At 40.3% G+C, this 13,721-nt stretch overlaps 2 protein-coding genes across 2 annotated transcripts; one reads left to right on the top strand and one right to left on the bottom strand.

The window, feature by feature from the left end:
• Nucleotides 1-6,733: 6,733 nt before the first annotated feature.
• LOC115683072 (haloacid dehalogenase-like hydrolase domain-containing protein At4g39970) lies at nucleotides 6,734-11,158 on the top strand. The gene is made up of 11 exons (XM_030607483.2): nucleotides 6,734-7,258; nucleotides 7,382-7,475; nucleotides 9,018-9,062; nucleotides 9,175-9,225; nucleotides 9,443-9,517; nucleotides 9,612-9,645; nucleotides 9,968-10,023; nucleotides 10,123-10,182; nucleotides 10,405-10,464; nucleotides 10,652-10,698; nucleotides 10,785-11,158. Exons 1-11 carry the CDS (start codon nucleotides 6,894-6,896, stop codon nucleotides 10,831-10,833), a joined length of 936 nt encoding a protein of 311 aa, XP_030463343.1. The 5' UTR covers nucleotides 6,734-6,893; the 3' UTR covers nucleotides 10,834-11,158.
• A 1,205-nt stretch (nucleotides 11,159-12,363) lies between these two features.
• On the bottom strand, nucleotides 12,364-13,721 carry LOC115683050 (EPIDERMAL PATTERNING FACTOR-like protein 1). Its single transcript, XM_030607451.2, has 2 exons — nucleotides 13,167-13,721; nucleotides 12,364-13,072 (listed from the first exon to the last, which is right to left on the bottom strand). Exons 1-2 carry the CDS (start codon nucleotides 13,287-13,289, stop codon nucleotides 12,812-12,814), a joined length of 384 nt encoding a protein of 127 aa, XP_030463311.1. The 5' UTR covers nucleotides 13,290-13,721; the 3' UTR covers nucleotides 12,364-12,811.

Consider the following 13,721-nt stretch of genomic DNA (forward strand, 5'->3'; position numbering starts at 1 on the left):
CACCATTATTGTTGATCATGTGCGTGTGTTTTCATGGTATCATCAACTGATTTAGCCCATCAAGATCTTCGTCAAGCCTTGAAGGGCACCAACTTCGAAATCGAGGTGTAGCCCGAAGACGCGGTCAGTTTCTTCTTCCCGCTTTTGTTGGTTTTGAAATATGGTTTCGTCATCCGATGATGAGACGTTGTGGGCTTCTTCAATTGGGGAAATTCAAATGCTAACCAAGGTGTGATGTGTATGCACATTCGTTTTAGCAACTTATTTTGGCCTAGATCTTGACAATAAGAAGCACCTAGGTACTAGTTGAGAATGTACAGGAGCTTGTGCTGCAGAAATGCAGTATTTCACCTGTTTTGCTGTTGTGGAATCTAAATACAAGCCTCTGCACTGGTTTGGTGGTACTTAGATGTTGCTGTGCAAAATAGAAATAGCTTAACCAACTTTAGTCTCTGGAAATCCTGAAAATTTTGGAGTGCCCGATGAGTTTTCTCACCACATGTGAAAGAATTGGTGGTCAAAACTGAAACAAGAACTTGCGAAAGGATTCATTAAATTTAACTTATTGTAATATGTATCTTGCACAACTGCATACACTCACGTCGGATTTAAATGCTTTCAAAAAATTTTGCATGGTTCGATATATGAGATTTTTTTTATAACCCACGAACATGAGTGAATACGAGTTTTTTTTTCCAATTTTAAATAAACAATTCGGGGGAAAAAGCACGTGTTTGTTTTCAAATGGAATGAATAACTTAGGGTGCGTTTGGTAACGTCTCTGTTTCTGGGAACAATTTCTTTTCAGAAATAGTTTTTTCTATTTCTATTTCCTGGATGAGTTTTGAAGAAAAGAACGCGTCAGAATCGCACAAAATTTCTATTTCGGAATAGAAAAGAACATAAATGCGTTTGGTACAACCAAAAAAATTTCTATTCCCAATTTTTTGCATTCAAATATATATCTTTTATTTAACTATAAGTACAAGTTATAAGTGAAAAAAATCAATAAGCATGGTTTATTCGTTTGTCTAATCCTTTTTAGGGGTTTAAAACCCCTTTTAATCCCTAAACGAAGGAATCTTAAAAAATACTACTTGGGCACCTAAAAAAATTTAAATTTCACTCAAAGTGGGTGGCCACAGGTATTCTAAGCCATTTTGTGAATTTTTTTTATTTTTTTGGGTAAAATTTATTAAAATTTTTTACTTTCCCTAAATCTGTTTCTTTTTATTTTCCAGAAACTTTTTTATGAAATTTTTTTAAATTTTTTTCAATTTCGGAATTTTGCAAATTTTTATGGGTTTTCTGAGTTTTTCTTATTTTTATGGATTTTCTGAGAATTTTTCTGATTTTTATGAATTTTTGGAATTTTTTAATTTCCTAACTTTTTTGGGGATTTTTCTGAAATTTTTTTAATTTTTATGAATTTTCGGAATTTTTTAATTTAATTTAAGCCATTTTGTGAATTTTTTTATTTTTGATTTTTTTTGGGGAAAAGTTTATTAAATTTTTTACTTTCCCAAAATCTGTCTCTTTTGATTTTCCAGAAACTTTTTGACGAATTTTTTTAATTTTTTCAGTTTCAGAATTTTGCAAATTTTTATGGGTTTTCTGAGTTTTCCTGATTTTTATGGATTTTCTGAGAATTTTTCTGATTTTTATGAATTTTTGGAATTTTGGGAATTTTAAAAAAAAATTATGAATTTTTTTTTTATTATTCCCGCCGGGAATGGACCGGACCGGTGCTTTGAGACGGTCTATAGACGACGGAGGATGGAGGAGGAGCTGAGGCCGCGGCTTGAGGACCGAACCTTTCTATTTCTTTTTTTGTTTCTTGGAATAAAGAAGTAAAAAAAATCTATTTCTTATTTCTGTTCCAAATCTATTTCTTGGCCATTTTTCTATTCCAAGAAATAGAAAAATAAAATGCGTTACCAAATAGATTTTTGCTCTTTTTTTGTTCCAGGGAACAGAAGAATAGAAAAATAGAGAAGTAGAAACGTTACCAAACGCGCCCTTAACTACCCAAAAAGCAAGAAAAAAAAAAACACTTTTGAAGCTTCCGATTGCTGTGTCAAACAAAAATTCACATGATATGCAGTACTTTTTAGAGTGCTTTTGTACATTTCTTTATTCATTTCAGAGTATTGTCTTGTATCAATATTACAACGTGGGTTTGCAAAACCGAAAAGAAATGAATTACAAAAGTTATAAGTCACTTGACCACACACGCATCCTTCAAGAGTTATGGCTGGTGCACTGAAGTATTAGAAGTCTTGAAAGGGAGCCCATTCGAATAAAAGTAGAAGAAGATACGATGATTTTTATGAAGGGGAGAATACATGTGATTTTGCATCACTTGAACAAATTTCTTTGAGGAGACACTAAACTGAGACAAAACCGGTCCATGTCATATTCAAATCCGAGAGTTCACACAACATGACAACTAGCCGGACAAACATTTTTATTTCTCTATTCCCTACAGACTAAGAGGTTGACAATGCTACCTCCATTATTTTAAGATTATGCAATGAGCACAAACCTTGAATTCGAGAGTTAGCTTCTAGGCCTTGCAGCTTCTAATTCAGGGAAAATTACCAATACTTTGCAATAAATTGTAGAGAGAGTCCAACATATTTCTCCATGTAACTGGAAAAATGCAATTTGTCAGATGAGCCACAGAACTCTAATTGTAGAACAAATGATCGACTTATCACGGCCCAGTTCTAAAAGAGGGCACTATAAGCTGAGCAGATTTTAGTCAAATAATTGACAATGTCAGAATCATTACAATTCAAACGGTAAACAACACTCTTCATAACTAGAGCCTTCTAAAACTAGAACAAAACTTCATCCATAGTATAAAATTTACAAAACAGGAGCTCAATTCAACTTATCAATCGGTATCACCAAAAAGCCACGGTAACAAGTACGAAAACCACCCTCTTTTTGTTGTGCCAACAAAATAAACAACTGAATTTTTTTCGAAAGAAACAAGTGGTCTTTAAGATGGTTGAGAAAGTATCGGAACAGGAATATTGGCTCCAGCACAATATTGACTGGCAGCCTTAGCTTCTAGTATAAAGATCACCTTAGAAATCAATTCTTTTGGCAAATTTTGTGCTTATGTGGTCCATTTCCATTTCATACCTTGGTTACGCTAGCTGCAAAATAACTTTCTTCCACTTCAACAACGTCCATAGATCGTGCTAACGTGAAAAACTCCTAAGCAAGTTTCTACGGTCTGCCACAGTAGAAAAAAAAAATGGAGCAAAATCCATCATTATAAAAGAAACGAACTTGTTCGATTTTAAAATCCGAACGATAACACAGTTATTGAATTCCGAGACAACCGAGAAAATTTGTAAGAGGATCAATGATAACAGGTGACGGGGCATAATTACTTATAAAAGAAAATAAAAATAAAAAATTGAAGAAGCAGTTGAACAGGCGGAGGGGCTGAACTTGGAAAAGGGCAAAAAGAGAGGGCTTTTTAGTCTTTTTACTCGACGGACTGATTTCGGGTCGGTCGAGTTATTTTTGTTTTTGGGGGAATTCCAAATAAAAAGAAAACTCTCAAAGCCTAGGGCTTTCTCTCTTGTCTTCTCGGGGTTAATTTCCAAAGAGAGGGCCAATTTTACCTCGGGTAACAATTCTGACCCGAACTTTTTTTTGTCTCAATAAAAAGCACCAACTTTTACTCGAGTCCCAATTATGGCCCCTGTAATATGAAATTTTCAAATTTTTCAGGTCAGATTTGAGATTTAAGTAAAAGTTAGTGATTTTTATAAGACAAAAAAAAGTTTAGGAATTATTGCTCAAGGTAACGTTTGTGCTTTTGTTTGGAATTAGGCTCGTCTTGTGGTACCCTGCAACGCGTGTCTGAAGCAAAGAACCAGAAGGGAGAGAAGACGACGACGACGATGGATGGATGGAGGAAACCTGGATCTGATAGCGGTGGCCAAGCGATTCCTGGAGAACTACTACAGAACATTCGACGCGAACCCGGCGGATTTGGTGAACCTGTACCGGGAAGAGTTGGTGATGATCTTCGATGGCCGGAAGTTGCAGGGCAAGGAGGCTATCCTCGCCGAACTCACCTCCCTTCAGTACTGCCAGCACCAAATCCTCACCATCGGCTGCCAGCCCACCGTCCTCAGCAGCGACTTGATCGCCACGGTCTCCGGCAACATCTGGCTAGATGGCAAGCAGGACGCCCGCCTTTTCGCCTAGGTTGAAGGATCCCTTCATTCATTGTTAGCCAGAGAGTATCTGTTTCTGTTTATAAGAAGATTTATAGAGAACCGAATTGTTGTTGCTCCTCCGATGAAATAACTTTTGGGGTGACACCTAAAGAAATTTACCTCTTTTTAAGTTATTATTTCTCGTGAATTCTTTGCAATTTCTCTATCAAATCGGACTCGTCGTCCGATCGTATTGCATTTTGATACTACTGAGTCGTGTGCCCGTACCCCATGTACATCTCGAGTTTGTCTAACGCTCAACTGTTATTCTGCCCTCAGATGTTCATTTTGATCCCAACACCAGAAGGAAGCTTTTACATATCGCGCGGCACTTTCCTATATTTGGGATCCGAATTGTGTGGGACCATCCACGGCTTGATCGGGAATGTCCGGAACGAACCCGTTTCTCTAGGAGGCCGGCGGGGAGTTTCGGTCTGTTCTATTTTCAAATGTTCTATTGCAGTACCGTTTGAGAGATTCTATGTCCACAAGGACATCTATCCTTCATTTGTCACTCAAGTATCAAAAATTGTGAAGTAAGTTGCGGCTGTGAATATGCTGACATGATTTTTGGTAGATATTTGTCTATAGCTGTGAGCAAAGTCTTTATTGGGGGATATTGGTACAATTGGTGGATATTGGTTCACTTGCCTTCAAAGATTCTCGCAACATCATTGTTGTCAGTTGTGGCCTGCATCTTCTTTCACATATGCTTCCTCACTGCATTCCATTAGCAGCTTTACTATTTATCTTTGAACACTTGGCATGAAATTTAAAGTAATAATTGCTCAATCAACTCATAACTCATAGTGCGAGTCGCCAATAGGCATGCAGCCCTACTGGTCAAGAGATATGGAGGGAGGGGGACGCTAGTATTACAGCTGCGTGATTTGACTTTCACTCTCTGCAAAAGGCAAAGCAAGAGTTAGAGAGCGAATAAAATTAAAGATAAGACAGACAAAAAAAAAACACTCATAATGCGAGTTCCATTCGTATAATAAAGGCACATGAATTGTGTAGTGCAGAGAACATACTCTCTATTGCTCGGTGATAAATCGTTGCCAATCCTGCTTTTAATTATTATCATGGGAAAGCTTGTTGTATATGGTTTTTGTAAACACATTTCTCTTTGCCAAAAGCATATAAACTGGTGAAATTTATAGTCCTTCAAATGCAAAACAAAGAAAAGAAAAAAGGTACTGAACTTTCTTTTTGCAGGGTCCACCACTTGCTGGTTAAGTATGATAGGGGAGCCATCTGTGGGCAAGAGCATTCTGAAAAGCTTCAAAACCTTTTAAATGATGCATTAGACAAAGGAGCAAGATATAGCCGCTCGTGGAAGTTTTGGCAACTTAGTTGCAGGTGCAGTTGACCAATTTTTCCCACGCACAGCGATTGCAAATAAACTACAAGGATCTCACTTATGAATCAACATAGTTGTTAAAAGATTGTATTTATAGGCATTCGCCAGGATTTTAAGTGAATGCGACAAGTCAATTTTTTTCCTAAATCGTGTGTAACTTTAAAGATTGCATGCTTGACATATTATCTCAACCTGAGTCTCCATTGCTCGGCCAAAATTTGTACATGTTGATATGGACAACTTTTGCCCTTCAGACTCTACCTCAGTTGCCTCAGTCCACCCAAGCTCCTCGGGAATCTGTGGGACACAATCCACTACCTCAAACATAGGGTTAACAATTGAATAAACCCACCATCGCTTTTAACCTAACAATACTTCAAATTTCAACAAGTAAACTATAAGTAAAGGACAGTCGACCAACAAAGGTAAATTAATAAAAAAGAATTCATGAAAACTAAAACACCGATGGCACAGTTGTTTTAAAAGACTACAGACAGCAGATAAATTGGATTAGGTTCATCAAATCAATATAAGAGTATCATTAAACTTTGAAACGAAAAGAGATGACGAACTCAACAAGTTTGGCTTTCACTTACCCATCTACAAAACGGTAAATAGGAGGATAATTGAAGACCTAACCTTCAAGTGCAAAGATTGAAGACTATCTGGGCACGAGAGATGGAGGACTACCGAGCGCAAGATGTCTAAGCGTCCCGAGCTTGAGAGAATTGAAGAGCGAGAGCAAAATGGAGCAATCGAAGAGCCCATCCTAATTGCTCCTCCAATAAGACGTCATTTCGGAGGTGATCTGTCCATGTCAGCTTGCCGAGGTGAATTTCATTAATGACGTGGAAATGCCGCATAGGATCACTAACGGCGATTTGGGACAGTGGGTTAACGTTGGCAGATCTGAAACACAAACAAAAGTCGGGGTCTTTTTATGAGACAAAAGGAGATCATGATGGAATCGGCACCGGACCTAAAGTTTGAGGTCTATTTTTTAGGATATCGGGCTGTGGCGAAAAATTACCCCCTTCAAATTACCAACTTCTCTTCCCTCCCTTCGAAGCCGCCGGCGAGTGAGGGGGAGCGGATCGGTCGTTATAATCAGTTAAAGATGAAACGGAACACGGCAGCCACACACACACACACACCCGAAGAGCCACGCATCGATTTCACAACCGTTTTTTTTTATCCACAACGACAACAACAGCAGCCGAAGACAGCGAAAATTTCAGACAGGCTAAGCACAGCACGCTCAAGCTCTCGCCTTTACCGCTTTCATGGCGGCGTGCATGTTCCTCCCCCAAGGCCTCTCCCTCCCTCGCCCTGCCAATCTCTCCGCATTCGCTTCTTCTTCTTCTTCTTCTTCCCTCCTCAACCCTCTGTCTCACGCTCTTCCTCAACCTCGAGCTCGAAGGAGGTCTCTTGCCGCGAGGGGTGTCGTGCCGGTCTCGTGCGCGCTTCGAGCTCTCGTCTTCGACTGCGACGGCGTCATCCTCGAGTCGGAGCACCTCCACCGCCAGGCCTACAACGACGCCTTCGCCCACTTCGGCGTGCGCTGCTCCGATCGGCCGCTCAACTGGGGGCTGGAGTTCTACGATGAGCTCCAGAATCGGATCGGTGGAGGGAAGCCCAAGATGCGATGGTCGGTGTATTGTTTAAAGAACGTTGCTTTTTCCTGTTCTGGGATTTGCCCGTCTTTTTTATAGGGCTCTGGTTTGTGGAAAACCCGTTGGTGATTTCTTGTGGGTGCTGGGATTTTATCAAGGTACTTCAAAGAGCATGGATGGCCTAGCTCGTCGGTTTTCGAGAAGCCTCCTGAAAGCGACGAGGATCGAGCGAAGCTGATCGATACGCTTCAGGTAGAGTATACTTATGCTTGTAGTTTGGCTTTCTTTATGAGCATCTTTAATTCTGTTTGAGCTTCGCAAAAGGAAAAAATAAAAAGAAGCTACTTAACGAAAAAAAAACAAACGATCTTCAGAAAAGCAAGTCAAGAGATTAATGTGAAGAGCTATTATAAATGGGGAAATGTGGACCTTCTATGTAGTATTTGAAGATATTTGAGCCTCAGCTTCGAGCACTCCAGTCGTCATGTTGCATTCGAACAATTCCTAAGCATAATGTATGTTGGGGTTGCACTGTGTGCAGTGTATACTGACTATGGTACACATTAGTCGTTGTTCACACATCTCGAGTGGATTGGGGGAAGATTATGGGATATGCGAATTCAGCTCATCAGAGTATAATTTGAAACCAAGAGCTTGAATCCTCTGAGACAGGACTTCAGAAATGCTGTCAGTTACGATGTTGGAATGTTCATGAAGTCTATTTGTAAAGACGCATGAATTGTGTAGCCGTTAGGCAGGACTCGTGAATTTGACTATACACGGTTGACAAAGTGTTTCGTGTATTGGTCTCCTTATTCCTCGTTATACTCCTAATCTTTTCACAATTCTCAGTGATCTCGATCAGTAGGGGTAACTTTGCTGATGAGGCGAAGTTGATGCGGTTGTTGTTGCAGAAGTCGACAGAGCCTGCACTAACATTGTCTGATGTCAGTTTCTAGTTTCATGGAGATTGGTCCAATGATCACAAATGTCCTTCCCACAAAACCGCTCTAACTAGGGTTTTTGTGAGTGTGAGGCCTCTGCCATTTTCAGTCTGTCATGTATATTGTCCTTTGTTCACACACTCTATAGATTGTAGCAAGTTACAACAATCGTTTGATCGAGGAAGATAGTAAATGTTGAAATTTCAGGCCTGTTAGGTCCTTCGGAAACGGCTTGCTTTGTTCATGACGCTTATGGCAAGAGCATGTTTGGCAACAGCAGTTTGGACAACTCTCCTATAGAGAGATCAAGCTCTGACCAACTTTTCCCTTAATCTGAAGGCCCATTCACTCTTGGGGAAAATTTCACACATATAGCCATTTGGGTGCCATTTGGATTTTGGAGACATATTTACTTGTTACAATTTTCTTTAGATTCTTGGAATGTTTATTTGTCAATTGATCCATTTTCACTTCTACAGCTTTCTTGTACTCTACTAGTCTACTGTATTAAGCTCAAACTGACGTTGTGGTCATAGACGAGAATGCCACATTAGTTGGTTTGAAATCGACACCCCCAGTCGTTGGAAATGCTTTGTTAAATGATAATGATTATAGTTAATGTTGCTTCACATGTATGGGAAAACTGCAGAGCTAAAGAAAGAAATATCATCCAATGACTGTATCTTCTTTGTCAGGATGCTTTTCCTAGGAAGGGAAACTGTATCTAGGAGGCTTAGGAAATTAGGATGTTGATATTTGGTGAATTAAGCAAAGCAACCCTAGTACTAAAACTGAACCTCTTCTGTTGCGGGAGATACTCTATCTACATGTACTTTTCTGATATTTTCAGGACTGGAAGACAGAAAGGTACAAAGACATAATCAAATCTGGAACTGTAAGATTGCATTATATTTGACATGTCCCAGTTTTTCATAAAAAAAAAAAAAGATACTCTTGTTTGAGTCTACGATGATTAATGAGCATGTATCTAAACGTCATTTTCTCAGGTGAAACCTAGACCTGGAGTTTTGAGACTGATGGATGAGGCCAAGGCTGCTGTAAGAAAAAATCTACACTTAAATGCGATTAAGTAACCATGGTACATTGAATCCACATGTTTGTATGGTTTATATTTTTTCATACCCGTTGAATCTCTAGTTTGTTTAGTCCTTTAGCAGAGATTCATTCTGCTTTTCCTCACCTTATATTTAGCCTAATTCTTACTTTTTGCTAAAATTGCTTCTTGCTATTATTCCCCTCTTAACTTATCTGCAGGGGAAGAAACTGGCTATTTGTTCTGCAGCAACTAAGAGTTCAGTCATTCTCTGTCTTGAAAACCTTATAGGAATGGTATGCTAATCTTGCAGAATCACAGAAAACTTGCTTTCCTTTCGAGTGGGCTTTAAAGAATATCTTTACACAGCTTGTATCATGATTTTTGTAGGAGCGCTTTCAAGGTTTAGATTGCTTCCTTGCAGGTAAGATGAAAATAATAGTTTGGACTCTTGATTCTATATATTAATTTGAATCATAATATAGATTGATTTTGGGAATAAGAGATAGGGGGAAGCTTTGCAAACTGTCAGTGGAGGTCAATATGGTGTTTGATTTTTTGTACTTTCTGTTTTTCCAATCGTGCTTTTCATGACTATCAATCATTCCGAGACTTTTGTTACTATCCTTGTCGATTGGTTTCTTGTTCATTGGTTGATCTCATTCATTTAAGTCACATTAGAGGAAATCAACTCTAAATCTTGTTTCTCAGTTGTTTTAACAGTGACTTCAAATTCTATTTTGTAGGTGATGATGTGAAGGAAAAGAAGCCAGATCCTTCAATCTATCTCAACGCTGCCAAGGTGGCTGACACATGTGATTTTATGGCTTTCAACATCTATGTAAATTATTATTAGTTCAATTCCTTTGTTTACTGGTTTATTCTTTTCTCGGGATGGCAGAAGCTCGGTGTCTCAGGGACCGAATGCTTAGTGGTAGAGGACAGTGTAATCGGGCTGCAGGTATATAAATTCCCGTAACAATGTCTCGCCAGGATGAGGAAACTTGGTCTTATTCGAAAACAATTATGAAACAGTGAAATTTGGCCTAAGTAAAAAATGTTAGACAAAATGTTATCAGCATTCTGAAGGCGGCATGCTGTATTTGATACAAAATCGTCACAAGTTTTCTCTGTTTCATTCATGCGGTCTCTGAACCGAATAAACTTTGGTTAAACTCTTTAGGCAGCAACAAGTGCCGGGATGTCTTGCGTAATTTCTTACACATCTTCGACAGCAAACCAGGTGAAGTTCTCTCTTGACTCATGGTCTTGGAAAACGAGGAAAGACTTCCATTGTGATAACTACTGTTATATTTAACTTTCCTAGCCTTTTCTTTTGCTTTCGTTGCCTCTTTTATTGCTTGCAAGCTGCAACAGTTCTAGCTTGATTTCATCATGAAAAAAGTCTGAAAGCTGTTCTGTGACCTCAGGATTTTAAAGAGGCAATTGCCATATACCCTGATTTGGGCAGTGTTAGGTACAGTTGCCCCCTGACTCACTGCTTGTGAAACTTCCGTACATGTTGGTTCAACATTGATTGCAGGGTAGTTATAATGTGTGCAGATTGAAGGACTTGGAGCTATTGCTTCAAAGTGTCGTTGCTGCAAAATAGGAAGAGAAGTACCTTGCTGCTGCTATAAAGAGCTCGAGAGCTTCCATTGTAGACGATGTAGATATGTTTTCTGCATATGAAGTACTTCACGAGGGTGATTTTTCTATTTCTCTTAATCGCAAATCTGAAATTGGATAGGAGTTGTGGATAGGAATCTTGATTCTTTGGAAAGGGTATGGCTGGAGGTTAAGTGTATCGATTCTTCTGCAAATTGGGCTGGAAGGGAACAGCTCAGACTTCTAACCCCACAGCTTCTTCTCTTTATAAAAATTAATAGGTCCGTAATATCAATCTCAATCACTAGATTGAGAGGTTTCGGCATGAATTCGTAGTGTCATTTTATGGAGAAGATTGCGTAATCTCCCTTCAATTTAAGAGCGGTTGCGCTTTGGACAGAAGATTTTAGTAGATGATATTATACTCTAAACTTCGGGCATGCTCAGCAGAAAAAGTGGGATCGAAATGAAAATGCGATTCTGTACCGTTCAATCAAGGAGACTCATATGAAGCCCTTCAATTCATTAGCAGAATCTAATGGAAGGCTTATGTTGAGGTGTTATTTATGTGTCCATTGCAGAAAAATCCTGGCAGGGAAATGATCTAAAAACAAGCCCAGAACATCCGGTTCGGGCAGAAACTATGCAACTCTTCCCTCTTTCCGTGATTTTCAACGAATTTACTTCATTATTTCCGCGACAACCAACTCCGGTTTGCTGGAAATTAGGCAGCTTCTGTCCGTGTTTTGACCAAACACTGCTGCATAAATTCAGTCTACCATGAAGCAAGTGGTCCGAATCGTTGAATCTACTTTAGGGCCGCATGAGATCCACATTTCCACGGGGCGATGACTGAGATCGCTCAGCTGACCGCCTAGGCAAGAATTTCACTAACGAGGGCCAGTGCCATTGCCGGTGCCGTTGCAACTAGCACGAGAAGGAGAGATCTCCACGACAGACAACACGGTGCCATGCCAGGTAATTCGCAACCCCACGGTGCGCTCGAGAGAAACTAAACGAAATACTTATCTTCGATGGTAACATGAACACTAATTTTAAGTTTGCTCAAGAGTTGTCAAGAACCGTGTGACTTCAAAATTTGGATTCTAAATAACAAAATCCAGTGGTCAAATTTAGAGGTCTTAAAATGTTTCCGAGGTGAATTGGCATTTTACCTTAAAATTGTAAATTTGTACATCACTTGAAGGCAGCACACCCTCGATTGACCTTCGAGGTGATGACGGGGCCAACTCTTTGATTTTTTTTAACGTTCGGTCCATGCTATGCTATGACGTTCGTGTCCTTCGAAGGCGTTTTGGTCAATTCAGGGTCGCTCTGAAAATCTGAATTTGGTTCAGCGAGCGCAGCCACCAAAAGGACACGATCCACGGGCCACGAAAATCCCAAGACGATAAGAAAACTCCAACGCCCCAAAAAAGAAAAAAAAGAAAAACTTGATCACGACTAAACAAAGCCTCACGCTTCACATCAAATAGGAAAATCCAAAAAGAAAAAAAAAATACAGATCCAAAAATTTTAAAAAAAGGAAAGAAAATTTCATTGTAATGTCATACTGCGAAAGATCATCTGTCCACAGACTTTCTGTACATCTGTATGTAATTTCAACGATTGTACACACTTAATTAAAACACACGCACATAAACTCTCTCTCTCTCTCTCTCAAAGCATCCTCCGACTACAAAACTGAAGTACAATATGATGTTATCATACCATATCATCTCATTACTAAATCCTAATCCCCAAAAAACACAACACTTGACATTGGAATTGCATGCAATTGAAAAAAGAGGTCCGAGATCTCTCTCTCGCAACAAAAGCCAACGTGGGATTTCGGGAAGAACGATAAGAATTCGCCGCCGATAACTTGGCAATGCCTTTTGATTTTTTATATAGAGGCGGGGCTTCATATTAAGTTGATAAACCTCGGACCAATGTGTCCAACAACTGACCAGTGTGTATGACTAGGGGTTGAACAAGTGGTTGCGACACCGGCATTTCCAGCCCAAGGGCTTGTAATTGGAGTATCTACCTGGGGATGCAGGGGACGGGTCGACGAACTCGGCCGGCCGGCTCGCCTTCTCTCTCCTCTTCTCGCGACCCGCCTTCGCTGCCGCGGGCACGCTCGGCACTTGGACCGCCATGCAGGGGTGGCACCCGTTGCACTTGTTGTGGCAGCTCGGCGGGGTCGACCCGAGCCGGGTCTTCCCCTCGAACGAAAGCCCCTGCGGAAAAGACATCGTAAGTACCCAACCGACGTTCAGCTTGCCCACTCAAGACAGACTAGAGGCGAGGGAGAGAGAGAGAGAGAGAGGGTACCTGGCGAGAGAATGAGGGAGGTGGGGAGAGGAGGAGGAGGAGGAGGAAGAGGAGGAGGAGAGGGGTGGTGGTGGTGGTGCAGATGAGGGCTAAGCGAGGCGGGACTGATGAGCTTGAGTTCATGGTTTCACTTCATGTCTCCCCATGAATTTTGAGATCATGGGCCTGAACAACATGAGGAAATGAGCTCGGACATGAACAAATGATGAATCCTGAAATACTAAGGAGTCAATGGGGTTCAGAATGTGAAGAAAAACCAGAGGCCCCAGACCCAGAGAGAGAGAGAATGAGTGAGGGTGAGGTGGTGGTGGTGGTGAGTGTGGTCTGACTGTAGTAGAGAGAGAGAGAGAGAGAGAGTGAAAGGAACAATTCAAGGAAGGGAAAACAAATTGGGAGAATCCAAATCAGAGGGGGGGGAGGACAGTTTGGACTGTTTTTTTCATTTGTTTTCTGTAGAGAGGGGGGCACCCTATGAGTATCAGCTGTAGAGAGCTGTGAAGGAAAGCGATAGAGTAGTTCACCCCCTCCCCAAGTGCACAAAAAAAAAAAAAAAGA

Source organism: Syzygium oleosum, unplaced genomic scaffold (assembly GCF_021117445.2).
Source record: "Syzygium oleosum isolate NSW1041296 unplaced genomic scaffold, Sole_v2.1 Sole_v2.06, whole genome shotgun sequence".
Lineage (NCBI taxonomy): Eukaryota > Viridiplantae > Streptophyta > Magnoliopsida > Myrtales > Myrtaceae > Syzygium > Syzygium oleosum.